Source organism: Geospiza fortis, unplaced genomic scaffold, assembly GCF_000277835.1.
Source record: "Geospiza fortis unplaced genomic scaffold, GeoFor_1.0 scaffold130, whole genome shotgun sequence".
In the NCBI taxonomy this organism is placed as follows: Eukaryota; Metazoa; Chordata; class Aves; order Passeriformes; family Thraupidae; genus Geospiza; species Geospiza fortis.
Genome location: NW_005054300.1, coordinates 8,076,310 through 8,091,410, shown reverse-complemented (window position 1 = coordinate 8,091,410; position 15,101 = coordinate 8,076,310). Strand labels below are relative to the sequence as shown.

The 15,101-nt window shown below is 37.3% G+C and overlaps 1 protein-coding gene across 1 annotated transcript; it reads right to left on the bottom strand.

Annotated features, from left to right (window-relative positions):
• Positions 1-2,118: 2,118 nt before the first annotated feature.
• On the bottom strand, positions 2,119-15,101 carry CEP55 (centrosomal protein 55). The gene is made up of 8 exons (XM_005416449.2): positions 14,787-15,101; positions 12,718-13,005; positions 10,438-10,482; positions 9,554-9,692; positions 7,301-7,614; positions 6,272-6,343; positions 5,536-5,661; positions 2,119-5,073 (listed from the first exon to the last, which is right to left on the bottom strand). The coding sequence occupies exons 1-8, from the start codon at positions 14,967-14,969 to the stop codon at positions 4,867-4,869; spliced, it is 1,374 nt and encodes a 457-aa protein (XP_005416506.1). The 5' UTR covers positions 14,970-15,101; the 3' UTR covers positions 2,119-4,866.

Below are 15,101 nucleotides of genomic sequence, written 5' to 3'. Positions count from 1 at the left end.
CCTGCTAATGGGCTTTGATGCAAAGACATCAAAACAAAAGCTGAGGTGAACATCTGAAGGATTTATGAACTAAATTTGTCACCACCCTCTCATGCTCAGGAGATGTACTCAGACATTCCTTGAACACATTGGTCTGCTGGGTTGTATGCTGTGCAGAGATCACAGACACCATTGTTTCCTCTCCTTGTCAAGAATCCAGTGATTAGAGAATGCTCTTATTCATGAAGTTTAAGGAGAAACGTCTCTTTTCTTTCCCTGATGTCTCATCTTAGAAGAGTAACTTGTTGGAAGCAACAGGGGTTCTTCAGCTCCAAACTGGGAGAGCAGCTTTACTTTTAAAAGCCACATATTTCTGAAGGAAGGTCTACAGTGCCTGTCTGCTGCAAAGATTGTCTATATTGTCAGGCTTCTCCTTAGCTAGCATTAAGCTAGAGCTGGAGAAACAGAAAAGTCAATTTTGCAAAAGCAATGAAAGTTCAAATAATGCTTTAAATTCTGCTGTAAACCCTTCTGCCATTACATTAGGGTAATGTAATGGTAATCATGTTATTTCCCACACTGTTTATGGTTTTCATTATCAGTGGCCGTTTGAGATGACTGATAAGATGTGAATTGGAGCTTCCCATAAACTGAGTCTGGAAAGCATGTATGCCTTAATTAGGCTGTAGAGTTTTCTGCCTAGTTGCATGAGATAGCACTGACCCTATCAAGCTTGTTACATGGACAAAACCATCACTTTCACTGGCACAGTGTACACATTCACCAGTTTTGAATTTATGAGGAAAATTAAACCTGGTTGCACTTCCATCAAGAAGCCAGCTGGATATCACCATGGTAAGGTCCCAGGCTTCTTTCTTACAGAATATTTTGAAGCACCTTATCTTGGTCTGTCTTTTTTGGAACTATTAATTCAGTATAAAATACTGAAAATTCTGGTTGGTCATAGAGACCACCAAATGAGTGTCCATCCCTAAATGCTGGTGGGGAGCTCTGTTCCAGGTCTGAAGGGGGACTTCATGGATACACATCCTATTTGAAGTCTGGTTTTTTTGCAAGGACGCATTTGACATTGACAGTGTTAGAAGAGAATTTACATACGTGACTGCTCTAGAGCAGTCATGTTTCTCACTGGCTGCTTGGCCAGCTCCCACTCAGGACACCAGCTTTCTGAGTTCTCCACGTGGAGCACCTTATGGAGGGGAGCCTAAAGACCCCAAATACCAAAGTACCAGACACCATGGTGCTGTTTGTTAAAACAATGTGGGAATTATGCACTTCCCAATAATCAGGAATTAAGTGACATCAAGCTGTGCCTGTGTCATTTATCTTGTTTTTCAGTAGGATAGTGATGCATGAGTGCAAGTATTGATTTGAAGCAGTATTTTTTGGTATTCTTTGTCTGCTTAGGCTATAAGTTCATACAGACATAGGAATACCAGTAATTTTCCAGTTGAGAAACATGAGATTAAACTGTTTTAATGACTTCTGGTACTGTAGCTACTAATTTAGCATGTAGTGAAATAATACTACATGCTAAAGAAAAAAAATGAAGAGTCAGTGCAGGACCATTGTGGCTTTTTTATTTAAATCTTATAGTGTCTTTTTTTCTTGCAGGTCTTTATGTGCCATTAAAATGGGGCTTCAAGGCGCTGTGAGAAATCGGTGGCTGATGTCCCTGAGCCAAGGCAGCCTCGCCTGTCAGGGATGGTTTAGGTAGTTACATAAGTGTCCCCATAAATCTCCAGTGGTGGAGATTTTACAGCCTCTGTAAGCAATGTGTTTCACTGCTTATCTGCTCCTACCACCAGAAAGATTTTCCTTATCTGTTGCAATTTTGAACATGTTACTCTTTTCATTGAGCACTGGAAGACTTATTTTTCTTTCCTCTGTATGAAATTGTAATTTTTTCTAGACTGGATAAGCCTGGCTCTTCCATGAATTTGATCAAAAATCTGAAAGACTTCTACTACATTCATATTAGTCTGAATTGTTCTTGAAGTACAATACTCAAAATCAAGATAACCTTGTGAAAGACTGGTATCAAAACTGAGACTAAAAGCTACACAAGCAAGTAGGGTATTACAAGTTGATTCATGGATCTACGAAAAACAACAGAGCTATCTTTCAGTTTTTATTTCACAAGCAGCTCTTCTTACAGAAAAAAAAATGGGGAGTTTTAGCTGTCTTTCCAGCCACCCAACATTGCATCAAAACCATTTAATTTGCTTAAAAAGAACAGTGTGAAAGCTAGATTTATAAATACACTACTCCAGGTAAACCATTGTATTAGCCCCCAACTTCCCTAGATGAACAGCTTCAAATAATGCAGTCTTTCTGGTAGGTTGAAATTCAATTACTTGAAAGGCACATAACAGAAAAAGGCTCCTGAAATTGTAAACCCAAAGTCCTTGAAGTAATGAAAACATTGCTGTTGCTTCCTGCCTTACCAAGAACTATACTGACAGCTAATTAATTCTTACCAGTAAGGTGAGCATGTTAGGCACAAACTTCTCCACATACAACTATAGAGAGGAGGAGCAGATCTCCTTTGTTAACTTTGAGTGAAAAAAAAATTTCTGAGATTTCTTAGCTTCTAAGGAATGGGAAAAAAGTAGTGTTATGATTTGCATACCTTATGAAGTTGGAGGTTTATAGTTGGTTTTAATTACATGTAGGTGATGACAATAGTATTTGTGGGTCTGCTTTCAGTGTTTTACTTTACTGGAATGTCATGTTAGTATTTTGCAACATATACCACAATAATGACCTGTAAAAATTTATCAGCAACGGGGTTTTTGTGCTTAGGTGTAAAATTTATCAGGTAGGACTAAATCCATTGTTAAAGTTCAGAAAAGGTGGAATGAACAAAACTTTTTAAACGTTATCACATTATGAACTTTCCGAGTCTCCCTCTACAGTACCAGTTTCTAATGCAGAAGTGTTTTATGCTGATTCAAGAAAGCCTCAGAACTACTGAAGAGTTCTGACCTGTAGTAGGCAAATCTATTTCATTTATAATACATAAAAGATGAGGATTTCGTTTTGCAGAAACTATGCTGAGTATGCAACTGAGAATAAAATACTAGCTGATTAAGGTGTTGTTCAAAGACAAACTTAAACTTTTAAAAGTAGTTTAATTATAAATTAAAATTGTTAGGCTGTAATGAAAAGCATAGTTATCATCCTGAACGAAAAGATTTTTAAAAATATATGAAATTAAGACAATTTCCCTCATGACAAAACCTTGAGATTCTGAAGCACAATTTCTCTTTTACTCGTTAGTTTATCATATCTTTAGTCAGAAAATCTGTTGCTAGCAATTGAGCAAATTGTCAAATACAAAGATTAGCCTGAGACACAATCGGTGAAATTGAAAAGTGGATAGAGAATGGCTAATACAATAAATCTGGCAGATATTTCACATATGAAGATAATACCTTTTAGTATTTTCTATCTCATGAGTACTGGATTTAATTGAGAATAACATCACTTGATACTATCAGTTGTTTTCAATAAATTGGAAAACATCTTCATATTTAAGAATAAGATTTAACCTTTAGGGATTAAGGTGAACATTATGAGTAAAAGCATAGTTCTGCAGCAATGCATGATGGAGAAAGCTGACACCAGCTAGCAATCAGAATCAGCAGGCCAGAGAAAGAAACACCTTGGGTACCTGTGTGTCCTCAGCAAACCACAAACTTGTAAAATGCACAAATTTATTCTTAACTAGTGTATCTTTGTAAAATTTCCCCATTTTAATAATTTCCACAGAAGTAACTTCTTGTTGGGATTTCACTACATATGCAAGGAACAAAATGCTCACAACACATTCCAGTTTACAGTAAGTGCTAGAGAAAAATACCACTGCAATTGCAAATCCATTAGGGATTTTTTTTGCCAGAATTTTCTAATTTGTTGCCAGAATTTGTCATTAACTCATGCTTCATATTAATGCCAAAATACAGTGACACTCCAAATACACTGGAGCAATTTGTTAAAAACTGCTTAGATTTGTCAAATCTAAGGTTGAATAACTGACATTTCCCAACTTAAACCTCTAAAACACAGAAGCAAAACAAGTTTAATTCAGCATAATTCTATATGCAAAATTCAAAAATGGCCTCTGACATTGTCTGAAATATAAACTTTCTTTGGCACCAAGGAAGTTTTTGTTTGCTATGAAGTTTGTTTTTCTGAGGTTAAACCTTGGTCAGCATTTTAGTCATCCCTGATGGTGGTTCAGGATAATCAGCTACTTAAGATTGATGGTTTGAACATCAATCTTAAGCAGCAAAGATCTAACATGGCCCTCCTGAGTTTTTATGTATCAAGATGTTGATATTCCACATATATATGATATATAACACATGTATGTATATACTAAACACACTACACATATATACACACACCATGTATAAATAAATATATATATATATTTAGTGCACCTATGAGGGCCAAAAATCTTTTGCAGCTATTCTTGTCAGTTAAGGTACAAGCACAATGATCAGGATTCAATAACCAAGAACTGGGTATGCCAAAACTAAAATACAGTCTGACACAATAATTGTGCTTTTACTATTTCCTACATTTAATAGTGCAAAAAAACCCCATCAGTAGTTTACTATTTAAAATATTCCTAACTCTAAAAATATTTCTGTTTGCAATTAGAAAATGCAGTAGCTGTTTTGCAAAAACATGAGGTAAAATACTAAGGCCAAATTATAATGTTAATACTATTTTTTGTGGAACTGAATTATAAAATCAGCAGTTGTTTATACAACTGCAAGAAAAAAGCTTTAAAAGATCTTTTGCCAGGCATATTGGCAGCATATATGTAGCAAAGATAGTTACTCCACTTGGAGCTCAAGCTGTACAGAAGTCAATGTGTGCTAGTAATTCTCTATGCTGGCTCGTTGGATATAGCACTTTACATTTGGGACACTCGAGAAAACTTTCATCAAGGCAGCTGGAATGTTTCAGGGGAGGACTTCTGTCATATGTGGTCAGCTTCTTGTCAAATACAGCTTGCAAGTCTTCTTGTGATTCCATATGTCCAGATTCCCGGAGTTTCTGGAAAAGGAGGAGCTTCACTGTAAGACTGGGACATGCACACGCTAATCAAACACTGTAGGAAAATATATTAAAGGCTTGATGGCACACAATCCTTGGGTGTGTTACAGCACTAAGGACTGTGCCCTGTTCACCAGCAACAAGTGTGAGTGGAAGCACACTGCATCTTTGTCATGGTGCAACAGATAAAACTGGGTGACACACGGATACAGAGTACAGAGCATTCCCTGCTCAGCACCCTGCCTGTTCTGGAGCTGCTGCTGCACTGCTCCTGCTCCGTGCTTGCTGCAGAGCAAAGCAGAGCCTGCCTGGCTTGCACAGGGCTCTGCACCTGGGGAAACGGACGTAAGGGATGCAGGGACACTTACTCAGGGTTTGAAACAAGATCCCAAAGCAAGAAGATGTATGTTTTCGCAAAATCCCTGACTGAATTCACCTGTGAGTTGAATATTCAGTACATACCAGGGGTTCCAGACGGGTTATTTTCTCCTTGGCCTTGCGCAGCTCCTTGAGAACATGGTTTAACTCAAGCTTCAGGTTGTGGCGATCAAGCTTCCCGTTCTCTAAGTCTGTGGTACATATCTGGATCTGGCAGCCCAACAAAGTGAAAACTTAAAGTCAAAGTTAGTATGAATTGGGAGGGATATTTCCCATTTATATATTTAAAGCCAGTTTTGCTCTGCAATGACATCTTAAAATGGGATTAAAAGGAAAATTTAAATGGAAAGCTAAAAATTGCCGTTGCTTTCATTACAGTGAAATTCACACGTCCCCAGTTATTAAAATCTCCCTTAGAAGATGTACAGTTATTTTCATTGGAGGGTGTTTCAATTTCAAATAAAGAAAATACAAAATATGGCAATGCAATTATTTCTATATCAAAAATATATTGCTAAACTTTAATTAGGGGATTAGTTTTAGGATGTTTCCTGTGCCTTATCTGAGGCTTTACCTGTTTAATAAGTGATTGTGGAGAAAACAACATCAGGTTTGATCATTCCCTCTTATCAGTACAAGGTTACAGATTTTCCCCCTGACGTCAAAATTTTTGAAAGCATCAAGAGATTATGTACAATTAAATATTCATGCCTAGCATTACTTTATTTGATATACTAATCATTCTTAAATATGAAGTTGGTCTAGAAAGACTCTGTGCCTAACACATTAAATATCAGCATTTTAGCACATAATTGTGTACCTGTTGTTCCAACAAAGCTATTCTTGTGTGTTCTGCCTCCTGTCTGAGCAATGATTTACGAAGAAGCTGCACCTACAAGGCAGATGAACACTTGTAACAAACGGCATCCATATACAATAGTTAATAAGCTTAAAAAGAATTAATTTATAATGAGATGGAAGCAAATTCTTACATTCCAATGCCAAGAGTAAATGTGTGCCTATTTATGCAAGAACAAAACTCAATTCAAATCACTACTTCCCCAAGGAAAACCCTAGTGAAAAATTATTATTGCACTGAGAAGGAAGAATACAGGATGATGTTATTGTTAAAAAAAGAAACAAAAAATGGAAGCCTGGTGATTGCCAGGATGCTGACAAAAATATACTCACAAAACCTATGTTTGTCTTTACATGATATGATCTTAAAAACAAACAATGCGATTTTTTTAAAATAAGAGAACAAGTTTAAGAGAAAGTACTACATTATGATTAAGTAAACACATACATTAAAATATCCTCTGCTTTCAGCATACATCAACTTTTATGATAATGCTGTTGTTCAGCTTCAAAAAATAAAATAAAATAAACATATTTTAATCATTATTAACCTGTCTTTAGAGAGCTTAAGTGTTGTTCTGCTTTTGGCCTACTTTAGTGTCTAGTAAATTTTATTCTCGTATTTCAAATATCAGTTGCATTTTAGCTGCCAGGTGACAGCAAATATTAGTGGCATTCCATAGTTAGGAGCACATGATAAAATGATTTTTTACCTTTCTTGTTCTCATTTATTATTAGTCTTAAGGACGAACTATATTAGAATCAATTCAGTACTTTCTCCCTTCTCTTTTGTGTCCCTTAAGTCTAGGGAAATAAATGAACAAAGAAGTTTCTGCTTTAAACAATTCAGTTTTAACCACAAGAACATGAGTCTAGATCTATGTGAAGAACAGTTACCAGAGAGAGAGATGGTCCATTCTGATTAACTATGAATTTTTATCTCTCTTGATTCTTTGCTAATGATCTCAAACCTCCAAATCCATCCACATACCTGACATAAAAGATCTTCAGACTTTTCTTTTTCTTCTCTGAGCTGTTCTTTGAGAGTTTCATTTTCCTGTTTTAGTCTTTGTGCTTTCTCCTTCATTGTATTTTCATTTTCTTGAGTCTTCATTTCAGCAAGCTGTTGTGACTGCAATAAGGCATTTAAACTCATCATTTCCCCTTGCGTTTCTTGATATGTCTTTTTAAGCTCATTAAGCTCAGATCTCAGCTGGGTTATGGTGCGTCTTTCAGTCTCAGGATCTCTCTTAGCAGTTAGGAACAGCTGGTCACAGTATTCTTGCTTTTCCTCTTGTGGATGACCTTAATGATCAGAAATAATTGAGTTAGTAATGTGAAAAAAAAACCCACTTAAAAATCAGAGCACTAAATCTTGAACAGCATTTTAAGGTTTATTAATAGAAATTGACATAGTAGGCTATTGCACAGCTCAGATTAGAAGCAAACTTTGGTTGAAACAGCTTTCAGTATTTGTAACACATTAAGTCTCCTTACCAATACACTCACTGCATATTGGTAGAAAACACAGTTCTTCTAAGGCATCATGCATTATACTGATACATGGGAATCTGACCCAAAGACACTGGATTCCTACTTCTATTTTTAGGCTCTTTAGCCAAGCTGCTGGCATTACTCCCTCCCCTAAAGATACCCTTGGGGATGTGATAGATTCTACTTCAACCTTTTTGACCAAAGCCAGACCTTCTACTGTCTTTTGCAGACCATCTTTTCCAAATAGTATGCCATCATTTACTTCTAAATAGTAAATAGAAAGGACTATGACAATTCTTTTGATTAAAAGTGCTTGCTTCCTGGGTAGCAACTATTACTTAAACCAGGGTTAGAAAATTTCTGCTTGTAGACCCAAGAAAAGTTTAATAAGTAGGAAAAAATTAAGAGGCAGACTGCAAAAATTCATGAGCAATACAAAATATGTGTAGAAGCAGAATGAGGAAAGCAGAATTTCATGGGCTTTGCTGATTTTTGGCACTGTAAATTTTGTGACTTTGATAATTTTCCTATTGAAGACTTACCCTAATTATTCAAAGTGTAATTTACTAGGGAGAGTTTCCTGCTTGAATGTTCTCCCTTCCCTCAGCTATGAACTAAGCCCTATCTTCTCATTAGCAGAACTCCTTTATAGGGCAGTGACATCCTCAGAGAAAGGCCAAGTTTTTCCACAGAAAAAGTTTTCATATATATACTTCCAACTTGTATAGCTAGGTTCTTAGAAACTTGGATTTCTGCTACTGCTAGCTGCTTAAAGAGAAGAACTTTCTTACACCCTGACTTTAAGTCTCCTGGTTGCTCTTGTGGCAAAGCTTTGACTGCAGTAACTCTGTGGAACATTTTCTGGTGAGCTGAGTCTGCTTCCCTCTAAAAATACTGCTCATAGAGTTCTGAACAGCACCGAAACAAGCTTGTGATGATATTTCAGTGTTTTCCAGAAAGAGTCAAGCAGCAATACAGAAACCAAGCCACTGCCCATGAATTACTAATGGCAAGTCTGTGGGTATGCTCTTACTCCACACAATGTTTGTTCTGTTTAGTGAATTTACCTTGCAGGTCAGTTACAGAATGTATGAAATCAATAATTTGGTAATAAGAAAAGCAAGTCAATGCCTTCTGGTTCTTCTGCTTAATATGATTTTAATTTTATTAATTCTGAGAGGGTGTGCCTTATTGAGGAACTGCACAGCAAGGAAGTGAGCTAGAGGTGGCCAGATCGTTATTGTGAAACACTGCTTTGGAGAGGTGCCAAAACCTATCACAGGTTTTCTTGCCCTGTAACAACTGTTCAGCTGAGTAAAGAACATGGCAATCTTGAGTCATTTTTATAATATTTATTTTGAAAAAAGTAAATTTAGAAAAATCTGATCCACACCTAGCTAATAAATCCTTAATGCTTCCATTATGACTATTGAAAGTGTACTTTGAAGGATGGGAGACGTACATCTATTTGCCTCAACACTTTCCACAAATAGAGAGGTTGCTAATAGAGTGTCAAGGCTGTTAAAACCATCTTTGAAGTGGATAAGAACAGGAAGTACTCTTGGTCAAATAACATAGATAGATAACAGGAAGCAGAGGAATATTATTTAACCGAGTTTTACCATTAAGCAGCCAAAGCGACGAGAACAAAGTCTTGATTTTAAGTGTGCGAGAATTTGTTTTCAGAAAATTTAATTCCATAGATAATTATGGTTTGGGTCACTTGTGGGAGTAAAAATGAAGTTGATACCTTCTGAATTTGATTTAGATTCTTGCTGGCTAACTATTTCTGCTTTCTGTTCAAGTTCAAAGATCCTTCCAAGCAGTCCCCTCACATATGCTTCCCGTTGCTGGTCATACAGTAGCCACTGCTGATTTTTCTCAAGAGCCTTCATAACAAGAAACAGAAGAACAACAAAAAAGTTCTTAAGGCAATTAATCAGCTTTTAAAAGTATTTGTCTTATGTCTTCAAAATATTAGAAGTTATTAAAGATAAGCTAGATAGGACTGCTGCAAATTGTAGTAATCTATACAAAAAATAAATAAATCCATCTTCATTTGGAAAGTTAATTCAGGATGCTGAGCATAAGTTAAAACTGCAGCAATGGGAAAATTACTTAAAGAACAAAGGCTTTCATGAGTCATGCCTAGATTATGAAGAATTAACTTTTCAATCTCAAATATAAATTAAAATATAAAATAACAGACCTTGAAAATGTAATAAAATAAAACTGTACCATTGCAATTTAATTTGTAAGAACAAGGACATGGATTTTTTAGCTGCTTGGCTCATTGACTTACTCAGTTTGGAAGGGACCTCAGGAGGTTTCTAATCCAACCACATGCTATCCCAAGCAGTGTCAGGTTCCTAGAGGCTTCTGAGTTGTCAGCAACCACTTTGTTCTGATGTTCTAAGCAAGGTCTTTCAAAGATGATGGAAATCTTAATTTTTTCTTTTGCAAGTTTTTTGGTTTTTAAATTTAAATTATTGCCTTCTCACAAAATCATTTTAGGGATTATATTTTAGAGAGAAACATACCCTCTGAGGTCCCATACTACCCAAAATATACATGATGATAATTTACATTCTTCTGCATCTCAATAGAGATGGTTGAAATTTACAGGAAACTTACATCTTTCAATTGTCTTTCAATTTCAGTGCTGTTTGTTGCAGCTTCCTGCGGACAAAGAACAACTTGTTAGTGTTGTTTAAAACAGATGGCTGAAACAGCCAAGCTACTCCTGTACAGCTCTTAATCTCACATAAATAGCATAAGAATATTTTAAAAATTAAATCAGATGCATTTAAAAAATAAAACAGATTTGCCTTTTGTGTTTAAAGATGTTTATAGTTGGTTGCTGGTTTTTTTAAGGATCCAAGTTATGTAGAAAGCCATTTCAGATATTTAAAATAGACTCTTCTGCAAAATATGGGACAAAGATTTACATGGAATTTATTCCATAAGTCTGCAATTCATAGTTACATTAAAACATTTCCTAAGGAAACCATAATGTATTTTCTGCTGAACTGCTATCTTGGAAGTCCTGAAGGGTGTTCTGCAAAGAGGTTTTGAAAAACGAAGATATTTAAGGGTATTATTTAAGTACACAAGAAGAAGTAAATGTTTTTTTCTATTTTTGTATCCTCATACATTTGATAATGACCCAGACATACAGGAGGAGTTGGGGAAAGCCAGAGACCTTGATGCTTCCCTGAGATAACAGGAAGACTGTGAACATTGGGGAAATCATGCAGGCCTGTCTGCAAGCACAAGGACAAAGTGCCTGATTTTCTGAGCCTGATCCCCAGCACAGTGAGTATGACTTATGTATGAGTAGGAGACTTCTTGAGAGCCATCTAAAACTGGACAGCAGTTACACAGTCATGTTTTCTCCCACTCTAACATGTAACTTCTCTGCAGGATACAAAGTGGTTATGAAATTGTGTATGTATAAGTCAGAAGGAACTTCAGAGAGAAAAAAAATGTACATTACTTCCCAAATCCAAAGTACATTTTTTCCAACATTTTTCTATGGATCTTGGAACATGATTCACAACAGAATTTATAGCTGAAAAATACAAAACTTTGAATGTAATTATTAAACTTAAACACTTCCCAATAAAAATAGGACTTAGATACACTGAACTCGTTTCTATGAACATCAGAGTCCTGCCTCAGTAAAAACTTTCTGAAAATTGTGCCATAAAACTGTTGTTTCCATTTCAGAGCTAGTATGCCACCTAGCAGTTTCAAGCAGCATTGCTAGACTTGTTTTCAAGTTCTCCAAGACATCCAGTAAACATCACTGTCCTCTGTATATAAATCAGTTAAAATTTTAAAAGAAAACTACAGTTTTAAAGTAATACATATTTTGGTGGTTTATTGACAAAAATATAATGAAAACCTGTTGACTTAATACACATTTTAACACCTCTAATGAAGTTCAAAATATCTTAAAATTTAAAATAAATGCATTGCATTTAAAGTGGTATTTCTCAATAAACTGCATTATTGGAAGTAATATATATACATTTGTTACCATTCAAAAATAGTAGATGAAGATATTCTGTTATGTATTTGGCTATAGCAGAATTTCTAGAAATTGCTCAACTCCCGCGTGGAGTGGAGGGAACCAGCACCATCTGCAGGTCAAAAGCTGGAAAAGAAAGACTTAGAGCCGTGTATTTTTAGGCACCTGTACGTAAACAACTTCCCTGTGCCCCTCATAGAGTTACTACTGCATTTTCCAAAGATTATTAGAACAGGGCAGGGGTGGAAAAACAACTGTACAGTCCTAAATGGACTTGTAAACCCTGCCAAGGGTTGGCACCATACCTATTGACCACTTCGCTGAGGAGAAACTCAACATTCCTGTCCTATCATGTGCCACATTGAAGAATTTACCATGTGTGATGCCACAGAAAGTAAAGACAATTAGTTTTAACAACTGAGACACAAATGAGGATTCATATCATAAGATATTCTCATGACTGAAGCTGAATTAGGTGAGGAGCTTCGTTTGTCTTTATTAGTGCCCCATATCTCTTATCACTGCTGCCTTCTCGCTCTGTCTAATCACTGAGCACACAAATCTGAGAAGGGCACAGTGCCTGCCTAAGCAGCAGTGGATCATCCCAGCAGTATCACAGCTCACACTACCTGTGTGTGACCTTGAACTAGAGACCCTGCAACACAGCAGGAGAGAACTCCCTCCCCAGCTATAATGCCTGAAGTGTGCTCTCTGTTCCTCATTTGGAGTTCCACCTGGGTACCATCTCTCTTCATACAAGAATATTTCAGCATGCAACACAGCTTGTAAGAAAATTAAAAAACATCCTATTTTATAGCAGGTATTGGTGCTTAGTGGGCACAAAACCCAATTTGCAACTGCAGTATTTCTTCAGTGCTTACCTGGGATGCCTGAGAAGTACTACTGGCTTCATTCTCAAGATCAGAGCATTTTGCCATGACTGCAGACAAATTACATTTTAACCTATTAATTTCTTCTGATAGAGAACAAAGTAACTGTTCTCTTCTTTCTGCTTCCTTTGTTTTTTCCTCTAGTTGATTTTGTAGTAAGGACACTTCACTAGTCTTGGTTTTGGACCTAAGCTTGTCTTTCAGGTTTTGGATTTCTCTGTCCTTCTCTCCAAGAAGATGGTTGTATTTTTCTTTTTCTTTCTCAAGTGAAAGTATTTTCTAAATGAAACAGAATAAAAAAGAGTAAATGTTAGTCTATGCATCAAATGCATTAGCAAGTACTTTAAGATTATCTGAGCAGCAGGGTCTAGTGTTAGAACAAGGTGATCTTTAAGATCTCTTCCTACCCATCCCATTCTATGATCTTATGATTCTATGATAAGAATATCTCACTTTCAAAGTTATCTCTTAGCCTTTAATTAGCTGAGAAAATTACTTTTAACTCAAAGAAGACAATACTGTAGTGATCATCTGAAAAATATCAAGTGATAGTAAAAGCAGTCTGAAATAGACGAAAATGAGAGATGCAAAGAGCCAAGTTTCACAGGCTTGGTATGTACTCAGTTTTGAATAAAGATCACTACAGTATATGACCCTAAAACAAAAGCAGTTCAAGAACTCCAAAACACTTCCAGCAAAGAGGTTGGTGCTACCTTTCTTAGTATATTTCTTAGATATTTGGTTGCTTTTGGGAAGCAGCAGAGCCTTCTTGCAAACTACATGACAGTGAGTTACAGAGGAGTTATAATAAAGCATTCAGGAGAAGAATCCTATTTTCCATGTTACCTGGCCCTGTAGTTTCAAAATGTGTTTTAGTAGATATTTTCAACATGCACTCTTTTTCCAGTAGGCCTCTAGCACAGGTATTCATTACACACAATTATTACTGCATTTAGGATGCCATGGGGCTCTGCATGAACTTCAGATGTGATAGCATTTAATTCTGCTGAGAAAGGCTCATGTTGAAATCCTGCATGTTGACATCAAGGCATTAGAAAGAAAAACTGAAAGCAAGTGATTTTGAGAGAGCCTCATTTAGGGAGTGGTTGAACACCACCACTCACTAAAATTAAAGTAGTGACATTGAAGAGTATCTGGTGTATCTAACACGATGGTGATTTTGCACCTGTTTTTCCTAGTTTATGGGAAACCAGTATTAAGTAACCAACACTGAGCCAACAGCAAACACCAACAGACCCAGCAAATACACTAAGGAATCTAGCCAGAACTGTGCATGAGCTGCCCAGCCATAGCTCATCCTTGGCTTACGACTTCTCAACTGATGTTGTGGCACAGACACATGACAAGCTCTTTCATTTAAAAAAGTGGCCTAGAAATATTAGTAAGCCTAGTCCACATGAGTTGTATCCTTTTCTAGAGTCCATCTAAAGTTTCCCTATCCTTCTGGGAAGCCTGACAGGCTGTGACTAGGTCACCTAATAAGTCTTGAACTTCTCTCTCTGCAACCACAGGTTTACGTCGAGTGGAACAGTCATATAGACATACAGATGCTTCAATACCTTGCAGTGTCTTCGTTTCTGCTCTTTAGCTGCCATGGAAGAATAATGTAACAACCCAATTCCAGTTTCATTTACCTATAGCTGAGTGGGAGCTTGACAATTCAGTTCAAACAAACACTCTGCACTTTTAGGCATGTTCTTAATCAAATGTTTTCAAACGTTAAGCTCTTTGCAGGAAGTGCTTAAAAGACTTCTCTGAGACGTGTTCTATTGGACACATGAGGACAGGTCTTAATGGACTAACTGGCATCTCTGGCCTCAAGTCTTTGTATTTACCAGCCTTGGCAGATGAGTGTGATTTTATTAGCTCAGCTGTCATTGAAAAATATCTGAGAAAGTAGAAACAAAAAGTTTGTCTGAACTGACACTACGAAACCAGTTGTGACATCAAAAGTTTTGAGAGGAAAGGTGGGGCTCCTGCTGCCGGGTGCCGTACCCGTGGGACACGGCCCGCGCTGGCTCAGGGAGAGCCCGGCTCACCTGCAGGAGCTCGCTCCTCTCCGGCTCCGTCATTCTGCCTTTGCCCGTGGCCACCTCCTCCATGGACTTCCGCGGGGCAGCGCCCTCCCGCTTCCCCTTCTCGAGCCCACCGTCAGCTCTGGAGCTGCCAAGCTTCAGGCCCCTCTTGGCAATAATTCGCTCTATGGCGGTCTTGGCGTCCATCTCTAGGCGCCTGTACAAACCGAACGAGGCGCTACGGAACAGCGATCCCTTCTAGAGGGCAGGACAAGGCTTCCGACAGCTGGAGGCGAGCGCAGGCGGCGCGGGCCTTCCCGGCTCCCGCGGGGCTCGAGG